At 33.4% G+C, this 12,542-nt stretch overlaps 2 protein-coding genes across 2 annotated transcripts; one reads left to right on the forward strand and one right to left on the reverse strand.

Annotated features, from left to right (window-relative positions):
* Window positions 1-3,095: 3,095 nt before the first annotated feature.
* On the reverse strand, window positions 3,096-5,893 carry LOC145015815 (patellin-6-like). Its single transcript, XM_078974294.1, has 4 exons — window positions 4,996-5,893; window positions 4,163-4,287; window positions 3,775-3,916; window positions 3,096-3,529 (listed from the first exon to the last, which is right to left on the reverse strand). The coding sequence occupies exons 1-4, from the start codon at window positions 5,713-5,715 to the stop codon at window positions 3,266-3,268; spliced, it is 1,251 nt and encodes a 416-aa protein (XP_078830420.1). The 5' UTR covers window positions 5,716-5,893; the 3' UTR covers window positions 3,096-3,265.
* A 2,900-nt stretch (window positions 5,894-8,793) lies between these two features.
* LOC145016147 (zinc finger BED domain-containing protein RICESLEEPER 2-like) lies at window positions 8,794-10,837 on the forward strand. The gene is made up of 6 exons (XM_078974551.1): window positions 8,794-9,264; window positions 9,306-9,466; window positions 9,598-10,068; window positions 10,142-10,235; window positions 10,310-10,472; window positions 10,572-10,837. The coding sequence occupies exons 1-6, from the start codon at window positions 8,794-8,796 to the stop codon at window positions 10,835-10,837; spliced, it is 1,626 nt and encodes a 541-aa protein (XP_078830677.1).
* The last annotated feature ends 1,705 nt before the right edge of the window (window positions 10,838-12,542 follow it).

Raw genomic sequence — 12,542 nt, forward strand, 5'->3', positions numbered from 1 at the left:
GAGTACAACAATCAAAACGACCAAAAACGGGTTCTAGTGGTTACACAAATTCCTCTGATGCTCGGGTCGATCTAGATTTAAATCAGGATGACGAACTCGAGCTAGAAGAATTGTCCGACCGATAGGTAGGGACAAAACAAAGAGGAAGGGAAAATGGACTTCTGCGGGTGCATCGGATTTCGGTATGGACGTTGACGAAATACGGAAAATAACAACGTCGTTTGATCGATATAATCTTAATTTCTCTGAACGTTTGACGTTCAACAAAGAAAAATAAGAACCAAAGAAGAAGGAGTGCGCGGAAAGATAAGAAATTGAGGATATGAAGTTCTTGATGGAAAACACCGACCATCTTTCGGGACCGGCTCTCAAGCTCGTGATGAAAAAGAGGGAAAAAAATTATGAAAAAAATATTTTCCATAAGTTGTTGGTTTGTTTGATTTTTTGTTTGTGTTTTTTTTTTTACTTTTTTAAATCTTAGGTTTATTGTAATTTTTATTTTAATTAATGAAATGCATTTTCTTTTTAATTATTTTTTTTTTGTTGTTGTTATTAATTTAAAAATTATAAATCATAAAAATCAAGTAATTTTATTTATAAAAGAAATAGTGAGGGAAGCTTGTCACTCATTCATTGGGTTTAGATGAAGGAAAGAAAAGTAAGGTGCTGTTTGATTTTCTGAAGTAAAAATTCATGAAGTCTGCGGACCACCTCTGCAACCCTCTGTAGTAGAAGAGGTGGACCAAACGGCTGCAGACTATAATAAGAAGCGTGTTTGTTTTTTTAACATCTGCATACTGCTGCAGATATTAAAAAATTAAAATAAACTAATTTTATAAACCGAAAATAACTTTTTAATACGTAAAATTTAATAATATATAACATTTCGGTAAAAATTAATGATATTTCAATAAAAAAAGAATGATATTTCAACAAAAAATAAAGATATTTCAGTAAAAAATAATGATATTTCATCAAGAAATTATCATTATTGAATATAAAAAAATGAAAAATAAATTCAATAAGAATAAACGAAAAAAACGAAAAAAAAAATGTGAAATAAAATTTTAATAACATATAATCAAAATCTCAGCAATAAAAAAAGAAGAAGAAGATGTTGGAAGAGGTTAGAAGAGGCAGTACAAGTGCTGCGCCAAACAGAGCTTGCGCAGAGGTTTTTAACTCAGAAAACTTTTAAAAAAACAAACAGTTGCGATATGAAAAGTGATGCGCGTGTGCTGCGCCGCGCAGCAGTAAGAGGTTTGAAGAGGTTTTTTTCAAAAAACAAACAGCACCTAAGTGAAATGGTGATGTAGCTCACAAAAAGTTAGAAAAGTTTTTCACCCATAGCCTCTCGTTTTAGAAGTTAGAAGTGAATTTCCAAGTCTTGTATGAAAAGAATGTGTGCAGAGGTCGGTCTTCTAAACAATTTTCAAACAGGACAACAGAAACTATGTCGGCACGCAAACAAAAACACCAAAAGAATTTTATTTTTTTTAAAAAAAAAAAAAAAAAAACAACACAAAACAAAAAACAAACACTACCTAAATAACTTTGCAACAACTTTGGTTGGTGTGCCATGATACATTTTATAAATATTAACAATGCAACGCATGAAATACACCTTACATTAGACATCAAAAGATCAACAAGGAAAAAGCATGGGATTACAAAAACATTATAGAAAACCATCTAACCAAAACGCGAATGAGTTCGATTGACATTATAGTCAACAAAAAGAATCGAGCAAAATCATATCAGTTCACATATAACACAAATTCAAATCAAATCAAACTTGGTTTAATTAATATATATTATAGTCGACAAAAAGAATCAAACATGGTTGAAACCAGTGAAGAAATTAACAGAACTTTGCTTCAAATGATCATTTAAAAAGGAAGAATATAAGTAATAAAAAATTTGGCCGGAAATTGTGGTTTTGTCCGGAAAAGGTTGTGGTGAATGGTAGTTTGAATAGGTTTAATAAACATACAGAGTTTATGAGTGTTTTTTGAACAAACATATCAAGCTTGGATGATTTTTCTTATTAAATCTGTTATATAAGATCACAATAGTGTTTTTTGAGGAAAAAGAAATATAATATTAACTTACCATCTCATAACAGTTTTTTTAGTTTATACGAACATGTTGAATAGGTTTTTACTTAATTGTGACAGTAACCCTTGTGATACTACATAAATTTGTATACAATAGTTTACATAAATTTGTTCAAATATGTGTAACACAACTAAATGTCTTGTATTTGTGTTGTAGCATGTACTAGACAGGTTAATTGCATGTCGTGTTCATGTTTGATATCTAGATATCTTTTATAATCCGTGTGGTGTTTGCTTACAACTTCTTGTTGGCGTATGATTTGTGTTTATATATATATATATATATATATATATATATATATATATATATATATATATATATATATATATATATATATATATATATATATATATATATATATATATAATTTTACAGCACTAGCAGAGGAAGTGGTCCTTTAAAGCGAAAGCATGCTTTCATTAGGAGCTTGTGACCATCATCACATCATACGCCATCATACATGCATGTGACTTCTGTTCACGGGTTCAACCAACCTCCCTCCCTCCCTTCCTTTTGTGCCTTTCTTTTATTAAAACCAATACTTTAGCATGTTTGATCACATCACACCACTTCTACCTCAAAACCATCATACGACACAAATCAAATAACACCAAAGTTCAGGCCATGTCCCCCGCTATTCAACACAATTCCTTCATTACAGAATTTACTCTCCAACTGTTTGGTTACTATCGTTGTGACACTTTATGTTTTGTATTTTACATCGACCCTGACAAACAAGATACATATGTCCTTGGAACTTAGCCTGAAACAAGTCATTTGTCTCTAAATAACGTATTCTTGAAAATCTCCCTACACTAGTCACACTCACACCATCTTGTAAATCGGGTACACAAGATTCTATCATATGATACTTAGCTCAAAACCAACTCTATTGTAAACTCGAAGCATTAATCAACCATTCAACCTTTTATCAATGACCTTTTTATAAGAACGATCATATCCTTGAAAACGAAATCTAATATTTAATCTACTCTTATTCTAATTAGACAAAATGTAATACAACCGTTTTTATGGTTACAACTTACAACTTACATATCACGTAGACAAACATCATTACTTCATTACAATCTCTCAATACCACAAAAAACACCATAACAAAACACGACACAACAACAATGAAACAAACTCACATCACAGCACCCGATTTCCTTACTAGATACCTATACGATGCCACCTTCCTTTTTCTTGAAACCGAGTTATCAACAGACAAAACCAACTTTCCCGCTTCTTTTGCAGTGTAAGAGTTGTGAACCGCTTCTTCTGTGGGCCCCATCTTCCTAGTTTTCTCAACCGCAATCGAGTAGCTTCCATTTGCAATGGGGACATACTCTGCACTATACTCCAAATCCCACCCTCCAACCACAATATCCCAAGTTATGGTTGCACCCGCCTACACAAGTTGTACCACATGCATTAACATTTGTACATTAGTGGTTGTTAAAAGTTTACTTTATGTATTGCACATAGTACAATCTATCAAAGCAAGAAGTAGTTAGTTAATCATTGATTCATTGTTTATTTGTATATGTCTATGTAGGTCCTTCCTTTTCAATTACAACAATGGTACTATACTACAACTATTACCAATCCATTAAGCAAAAAAAAGTACAGAAGTAAAGAAGATAAGTAAATTACCTCAATGCCCTCAATTTGAATATTAACTTTTTCTCCACCTTTGACTGTGAACTCAGAAGCTGGTTTAGGAGGACCATTGTTCAAATCACTGGGTCGACTCAGTCCACCATACTGTACTGGAACATCCTCTGGCCTAATGTACCTAAAAATATAATATACAAAAAATCAAATTTTAGTTTTTTAATTTTAAACTGTAAAAGCGTATTTTTGGTACAAGCTAACATACATGGAGTACAAAACTTGAATGCAGTTCACCCCACAGACAAACAAACGTGAACTACCATTGTTTTACAGTGGCTTGTAAATCGTGCAATTTGAGTTGTACATGATGCAGTGAGAGTTGTACATGTCAGAAATGGAATAGTTGAAGTTGAAAAAGAATACTAACTTGTAAAGGGTTTCTGCGACATTTCCTTCCTTAGAAAGCACAAACTTGCTTTTGGTTCTTTGAGTCAAGAATGGACTGAACATCGAGTATAACATGCTGAAGTACCATGGTACATTGATAAAGATCTACACCCATATCAAAAAAGTAGAAATTAATGTTAAATAAAAATATATTATTTTTGTATTTTACAAAAAACCCATAAAAATAATTCACAGGTTTGTAATATTTTATCACTTTTTTTCCAAATCATTACGTCAACATTGTACAACTCTTTTGATGCACAAGGTTTCGACTTTATCTGTCATGTGCTGCACTGAGTTGTACCATAGAATTCAACGATGCACAAGCTTCCAATTTCCATTTTCACGAAAACTGAAAATCCATTGGTATGACTTAATCGTCTACATCTGCATCAATGAGTTGTACGATAGAATACAACTCATTGATGCAAAAGGTATCAAATTTTCTAAAAATCTAACTTAAATGGCTAGCACTTCATGGAATGTTCAGTTCTATAGCGTACATTAATAATTGAGCAAATAATTTTATGCACAATAGCACAAGCTTTCAATTTTTCAAGAATCCGTATGCATCATTGAGTTGTACGATACAACTCACTAAAGCACAAACACAGAAAAAAACATTTTGGGGGGAAATATTATCAAATTAAGCAATTAAGGCACTTTACGAGCAAACCATTTATGGGTAATATACGCACAAAGCTTTGCAATTTCCTAGAACTAGTGTTCGTCGAGGTGTTGTAACATACAACCCATCAATGCACAAACTCAATAAGTTAAAAGAAAAATACAAATTATGAGTGATTGATGTACCTTACGAGCAACCATTTCTGGGTAATTATCTTGGAAGAGAGAGAGAATGTGATTGGAAGCAACTCTAAGCTCTCTTTTGGGCATGTCTTTAAGATCAGTAACCTGAATAATCGAATTAATACCACCAGGTCTTAAATGGAGCATCTTGATCCCTCTTTCAAGAACTTGCACTCTCCACCTGAGAAATTTCTTCAATTTATCGTTATCTCCGAATATTTTCTCGTACATTTCTTTATCTTTGAACACGCCATAAGCATTATAACAAACGGGATGACCTTCTCTGTCGTACCCATTCATGTACGCCACCAGACCTTCGAGTTCTTTAAACCCTAAATCCTCTTCAACAATGGAGTCGGCTCCGAAATCTTTCCGCCATGAAAGACACTTGAGGAGCATGTTGAGTGAATCTTGAACCCTAAAGTCTCTTGCCCTGAGGAATTTCAGAAGAATGACGTCGGATTTTTCGGTGGTGGCGGTGGGTGGAAGCAATGGGATGCCCCACATGGACGCATTGTCGTCGTCGGAGGTGGTGGTGAGTTTGTCTTTGAGTTCTTGGAGGGCTTTCTTTTCTGAAGGTTTGAGGTTGTGGAGATGGTAAGTGTCTTCTTTGAACGACGGCGTGCGGTGGGGAGTGGTGGCGGAGTCCATTAGTGAATCCACGAAGGTTTTCTTGGGTTTTTGATCGGGTAAAGAGATGGGTGAGGGAGAAGATGAGTCCATTTTTTTAATTGTTGTGAAGATTTGGGATTTACCCAGATGAGATGAAGATTTTGAAGTTTTAAACAGAGAAAAAAGATGCAGAATTTGGGGAAATGAGGGAATTTGTGGGGGCTATATGGGTAGCGTGACTAAAGGGAAAAAGAAAGAGACAGGTCTATGAATGTGATGGGTGGACTAAAGGGGTTGGAGGGACAGTCTCTATATATTATTGAGATGACATGATTAATGCTTGCGGTGCTTTTTTTTTCTCTATTTCCCTGTAAATATTGTCGTTCTAAAAACAAAAAACTTAATTACTGGTTGGTATTATCAAATAAATGATTTGTTGGGGTAACATCCGAAGTAGTTATCACTAATTATGATATTATATAACTAGCATTCTATCAAAAAAAAAAATGTCGAGAAGTCCAAATGTCGAGAAGGATAATTTTTTGGGTTTAATTTCTCTTTCATCCGATGATGATTTTGATAACTATTTGGTTTTGCACACAAGGTTGTCTGCGGCACAAAACATGGTACATGAGAGGCGAAAGTCCAAATATCGAGAAGAAGTGTACAAAATGGATCATCGGAATCGAGAGGCGGAAAATGAACTTTTGGTATGTGATTATTTTGCCCATGATAATTTATATGATCCATCGAAATGCAAAGAACGTTTTCGTATTAGTATAAATTTATTCTTACGTATAGCTAGATATTTGAACATAATTATGAGTTTTTCCAATTAAAATGAGATGCTAGAACGTGGTTTTACTATAATACAAAAATATACAGTCATTCTTAGACAATTGAGATATAGTATAGTCGTAGACGTATCAGATGAGTATTTGAAAATGTTTGAAAGATCGAGTCGAGACTGTAAATATCTTTTTTGTTGTTATGTCATAAAGTTTTACCGTGACATATATTTGCGATATCCGACTAAAAGTGATGTGGAACATTTATGTGTCACGCATCAAGCTAAACATGGTTTTCCAGGGATGTTTGGTAGCATTTATTGTACACATTGAGAGTTGGCAAATTGTCCCAACGCGTGGCGTGCTCAATTCACGTGAGGTAATCATTAGGTGCCGACTGTTATATTAGAGGCAGTTGTTTCACAGGACCTATAATTTTGGTATGCATTCTTTCGTATGATGGGGTCAAACAATAACCTTAATGTGCTCCAAGCATCTCCGTTATTTAACAATATGTTGCAAGGTAAAGCATCAAATATGTCATACGTTGTATCTAGAGTACGCTACAATTGTCAAGTTGTATTCATTTTCGGCTAATAAAAAACGATAATTGTTCAAGTTAGCACAGCAATCTGCAAGGAAGGATGTGGAACGAGCGTTTGAAGTCCTCAAACAAAAGTGACATATATTCAAATATCTGGCACAAACATGGGATAAGTCAAAATTGATGAAGGTGTTGACTGTTTGTGTTATTTTACATAACATGATAATAGAAGAGTGTAGGGTTATTTGTTCATATACCGCGAACGATATTCTTAATCTACCTGCAGTAATACAAGTTGGCAGTTCGGCATATTTCAAAAGGGTTTTGGAAATACATATGGAAAATACAATTTCAAGGCAGAATGACATTGAAGACAACGAGGATGAGGCGGTGACGACGATGCGGATGAGGCTGGTGACGACAACGACGACGAGAAATATTTTTCTATGTTTTTTATGTTTTAAGTTTTTATGTTTTTTAAGTAATGTAATGTTTTATTTTGTATGTTTTATGTTTTTTTAGTAATTTAGGTTTTAAATTTTTATGTTTTTAATTAATGAAATCTGGTTTTATTTTTCTATGTTTTTAAAATATTTATATATGTTTTAAATTATGTTTTTTATTTAATTTAATGTTAAAAAAATGAATATTATGGTATGGGAAGCATTTCCAATTTCTAGCGAGTTAGTGGTGGAGTTGATATGACGTTGCGTTTGAGCGCTCTTCCAGTGGCGTGGGTGTGACCACTCTTCATAACCTCATGGACATACTTTCATGGCCATTGTAAAAGGCTTACTCTTAGGGATGGAATTGTTGGAGGTAGGGGTGTAAGTGAGTCGAGCTACTCGTGAGCTACTCAGAATCGACTCATTAAAAACTCGACTCGAACTCAATTTAAACGAGCCCGAGCCGAGCTTGAGCTTTACTCGGGGCTCATTTATTAAACGAGCTCGAGCCCGAGCTTTTAAACCGAGCCCGACTAGGGCTCGCGAGCTTAAACGAGCCTATATACACTATAATATAAATATTTTTTTCACTCCTTATATTATATATTTATATTATTAATATTATTAATTTAATAATTTGTTTCCTTAATTTCTTTAATGTTTCTAACTTTCTATGAATTGAAATCAAACAACGTGCCTACCTTACTGCTTTTGCCGACCTTCCCCTTATTTCGCACACACATACGACATATACCCTACAAGAATACGACGGTCGACATACCATTACCTGTTTACCATCTAGGACGACGTCACGAGTCGTGACGATAATTAATCCTTGATTTCCAAATTCCAATTGACGATCGACGTAACAATTTATTTCCGAATCCAGTCGACAGTCGACGTTGCCCTCCCGAATCCATCTCGTTCTCAATAGACAACAGGTATGATTATTATTAATTGCGATTTCCGATCCTGTGATAGAATGAATCGATTGATATAGTGAGCAGATAAACTATCTATGTGCTATTGTAGACTTGTAGTATATATTAAGTATATATTTACATACGATGTATATGTAGATACATGTGCTATTGTAGTATATATTTACAGACATGTTAGTTTGCAACGTGATTAAAATCGTCACTCCTCAATTGCAAGTTTGCAATGTGATCACCTTTTTGCAAATTGCAATGTGATAACCTGTTTGCTTTTCTTTTCTTTTCTTACATATTAATTCACCTTTTTTACAATTGCAACCTCATCACCTGTTTGTTGTTTTCAAATTTACTTTTGCATAATATTATGTGTATTTGTTGGTGTTCATGGTGTTATAGTGAGTTGTTTAGTGTTGCATAAATATTATTTCAATTTGATGTATCTAAGATTTGTATTGTTTTCTTATGAAGATTCAATGGATGATGGAGGGTCTACAACAAACCTGTTAAGTCCAATAAAAGATATGGGGGCCGAAACAGGTGTTGGGATTGATAATCCGTCATCACAATTAGTACATGGTATGGATCACACAACTACTCCAAATGAAGATACGACAAGTCAAATTCCTAATGAAAATGAAAGTGTGACAGAAAAAAATAACGAAGCTGGTGAAGATGATGTACAATTAACGAGAAAACAAAAAAAAACATCAAAAGTATGGGATGACTTTGTTGTAGTTACACTCCGAGATGGTACGAAAAAAGCCGAGTGCACTCACTGTAAGTCGAGGTTGCCTTTTACTGGTTCAGGTCCTACATCATCATATAGAAGACACCTAAACAGCTGCATCCCCCATAAACAATGGCAACAAAACCAACAAAAACTAAATTTTCAGCCTAGTGGGTGTGATGTGGATTCTGTGCCACCATTGATCGGACCGGATTCTGTGCTACTGTGGAAGATGTCATGTTTGTGAAAATGATGAAGATAATTACTCCATTGTTTGAGAAAGTAAGCAGAGTTACAATTACATCAGACTGTTTTAAGGTATACGAGCATGAGAAGAAAAGGTTGAAAGCCCTTACAAAAGCTGCCTCTAAAATCAGTTTAACAACTGATTGTTGGAAGTCTTCGCATCAGAAAATTGAGTATATGGTTATTATTGCACACTTTGTAGATCATAATTGGAAGTTTAACAACTTGCTCAATTTTAATATTTAATTATTTATCTTTTTCTTACTATCATATTTTAATTTATATCTCAACGTTTTTTCTACAGATTACAGAAACGTGTATTAAGTTTTGTACATGTTCCTCCTCCTCGTACTGTGGTTGATATTGCTGATGGTATTTACAAGTGTTTGCAAGAGTGGGAAATTAAAGATAAGATTTTCACCATCTCAGTTGACAACGCAGCTTATAATGACAAAGATTTAAGAAGATTGAAAGAAACTTTTTCGCGTGTAAGAAAACTTTCATGTGGTGGTAGATTATTTCATATATGGTGTTGTGCACATATATTGAATCTTCTAGTGAAAGATGGTCTTGCAATAATTGATCATATCATCGGTGATGTTTGTGAGGGTATAAAGTATATTAACAATTCGAAGGGTAGACGTCTAAATTTTTCAAAGGCTGCACATCAAATGCAAATACGTGATCGAAAGTTAATGCTTGATGTTCCAACACGATGGAATTCAACCTATGATATGTTGTGCATGGCTCTAAAGTTCAAATATGCTTTCCCAATGTATAATAAAATATACCTTAAAGTTTTTAACACATGTTCATATTCACTAACACCTTAATTGTGGTTTTCTCAGGTATGCAGAGTATGAACCACATTTTCATCACTTGCCAACTGACAAAGATTGCGAAAATGTTCAAAGTGTATGTGAAATTTTGAAGGTTTTTAAGGTTTGTGTTTAATATGCATAATATTTTATAAATAAATGATTTTTTTGTTGACTAAATCCAACGATTATGTTTAGGTGTGCACGAATATCATCTCTGGCAGTGATTATCCTACTGCTAATTTATATCTAATTGAAGTGTTTAGATTGAAGCAAACTGATGATAAAGGTTCATTATCTGCAAATGATTTTATTCGTGATATGCTGAAGAAAATGAAGGAAAAGTTTGACAAGTATTTGGGTGAGTGCCACCTTGTAACGGCAATAGCTTTTGTGTTAGATCCACGGTTCAAGATGAAGTTGGTTGAATTTTGTTTTCCAACACTTTATCAAAATTCAGACGAGAACATTAAAGAAGTGAAGAATGCACTTTATGAAATGTATTCAGAGTATTTAGAGATGCATGATACATTAGTTAGGGAATCTGCAGTACATGGAAGCGAACATGAAAGAAATGTTTTAGGGTTGAACGAAGGTACATCACTTGGATCTGGATGGGAGGCGTTTGGAGAGTTCATAAAGACTGTAGATTTGGAGAGACCAGAAAAGTCAGAGCTTGATATGTATTTAGAAGAAGGTGTTTATAGGGAGAAAGGACAAACATGAATGGAATCATTTAATGCTTTAGAGTGGTGGAATGTGCACAAGTTAAAGTATCGTGTTTTGTCATTGATGGCTAGAGATGTACTTGAAATCCCGATTTCTACTGTTGCATCTGAAGCAACTTTAGTGTCGGGGGTAGAGTTATTGTTCCATATCGAGCTTCATTGGGGTCCGACACGGTACAAATGTTGATTTGCGGAGGAGATTGGATTAGGCAAGTTCATGGAGTCAAGAAAAAATTAAAGGTATATCTGAAATAATCAAAACCACATTATAATTGTTATTTTAATAGTTTAAATTATTAATTTTCAACCTTTTTATTTTGTAGAAGGAGGAGTTTCCTATTGAGGTTTTACTGCCTGAGGTGAACACAAAGTAATTGAAGGTAATTAGATGTGTTAAACAACAAATTGTTAATCTGAAAAAAATATTTCAAAAAATGATTCCTTTGTACATTTTGCAGGTTTTGTGTATTGGAGGAGTGAAGCTGTATAAAGGAAGATTTGTCTATTTCTAGTCGTTCAGTAATTAGGAGTTTAACTACTATTTTTGTAATTTGAGTTTTTACTCTTTATGTTTTTATAAATGGTTATATTTTAGACATTAAATCAATGAAAATGGAGAATCTATGAATGTATGTTTTGAAGTTAGAATTTGGATTATTCCCTTGAATATATGATAAAAAAATTAAACGAGCCAAAAAACCATAAACGAGCTCGAGTCGAGCCTAAGCTCATTTAGGCTCGCGTGATAAACAAAACGAGCCGAGTCCGAGCCGAGCTCGAGCTTCTTCTTTTTCCTACGAGCCGAGCACGAGCTTTGAAATTGGACTCGAAACGAGCCGAGCTCGAGCTCGAGCCAACATATATTTATACGAGTTCGAGCCGAGCTTAGGTATGTTCGGGTTCGGCTCGGCTCATTTACACCCCTAGTTGGAGGCGAGTCTCTCTCTCTCTCTCTCTCTCTATCTCTCTCTCTCTCTCTCTTTGGGATGTTGGATAAGGTGATGTTTGATTTTTCTGATGTAAAATGTCAGCAGTTCGTGGACCACATCTGTTGACCTCTGCAGCAGAAGAGGTGGACCAAACGTCTGCAATCTGAAAAAAAGAAGACTGTTTGTTTTTTTTAACATCTGTAGACTACTAAAATAAACTAAAATCTAAGTAAATTGATTTTTTTTAAACTACAAAGTGATTTTTTAATATATTTATAACTTTGATACAAATAATTAACAAATCTAAATCAACTTTTATGTATTATTGTATAAAAAGTGAAAATAAAAATGATACAAATTAATAATTTTGGTCGCAGAGTTATGCATAAACATTGTAATTAGGAATCAAAGAATTTGATATATAAATGAATGGAAATAAACTTCAATTTTTTCAATTAAATCAATTAAAAACGTGTCATAAATATTTTTTCTAAGAAATTGACGATGTTTTATTAAATAATGTTTAATAAAATTTGATACAAAAAATATAAGAATACATTATTTTTTCATTTTTATATAAATAATTTCAATAACCATTATTGTAATAAACTTTTATTTATAAATTTGTAAAAAATATCATGTTTGTGTCATCAAACTTTTTTTTAAGGATTGATTTTTTTCAAATTGTTTATCACTTATAAAGTTGGAATAAATATAAATTCAAAAAAAACTAAAAAAAAAAAAAAAAAAAAAAAAAAAAGTAAAGTATGTGTT

Source organism: Lactuca saligna, chromosome 9 (genome assembly GCF_052625555.1).
Source record: "Lactuca saligna cultivar CGN05327 chromosome 9, ASM5262555v1, whole genome shotgun sequence".
Lineage (NCBI taxonomy): Eukaryota > Viridiplantae > Streptophyta > Magnoliopsida > Asterales > Asteraceae > Lactuca > Lactuca saligna.

Bases quoted from the DNA above. Each gene is read 5' to 3' on its own strand.
- LOC145015815 (XM_078974294.1), bottom strand. From the start codon at position 5,715: ATGGACTCATCTTCTCCCTCACCCATCTCTTTACCCGATCAAAAACCC. The intron at 4,288-4,995 runs GTACATCAATCA...ATATGGGTGTAG, and splicing joins CAGAAATGGTTGCTCGTAAG to ATCTTTATCAATGTACCATG. The intron at 3,530-3,774 runs GTAATTTACTTA...CAACTTGTGTAG, and splicing joins TTCAAATTGAGGGCATTGAG to GCGGGTGCAACCATAACTTG.
- LOC145016147 (XM_078974551.1), top strand. From the start codon at position 8,794: ATGGATGATGGAGGGTCTACAACAAACCTGTTAAGTCCAATAAAAGAT. The intron at 9,467-9,597 runs GTATATGGTTAT...TTTTTTCTACAG, and splicing joins TCTTCGCATCAGAAAATTGA to ATTACAGAAACGTGTATTAA. The intron at 10,236-10,309 runs GTTTGTGTTTAA...GATTATGTTTAG, and splicing joins AAATTTTGAAGGTTTTTAAG to GTGTGCACGAATATCATCTC.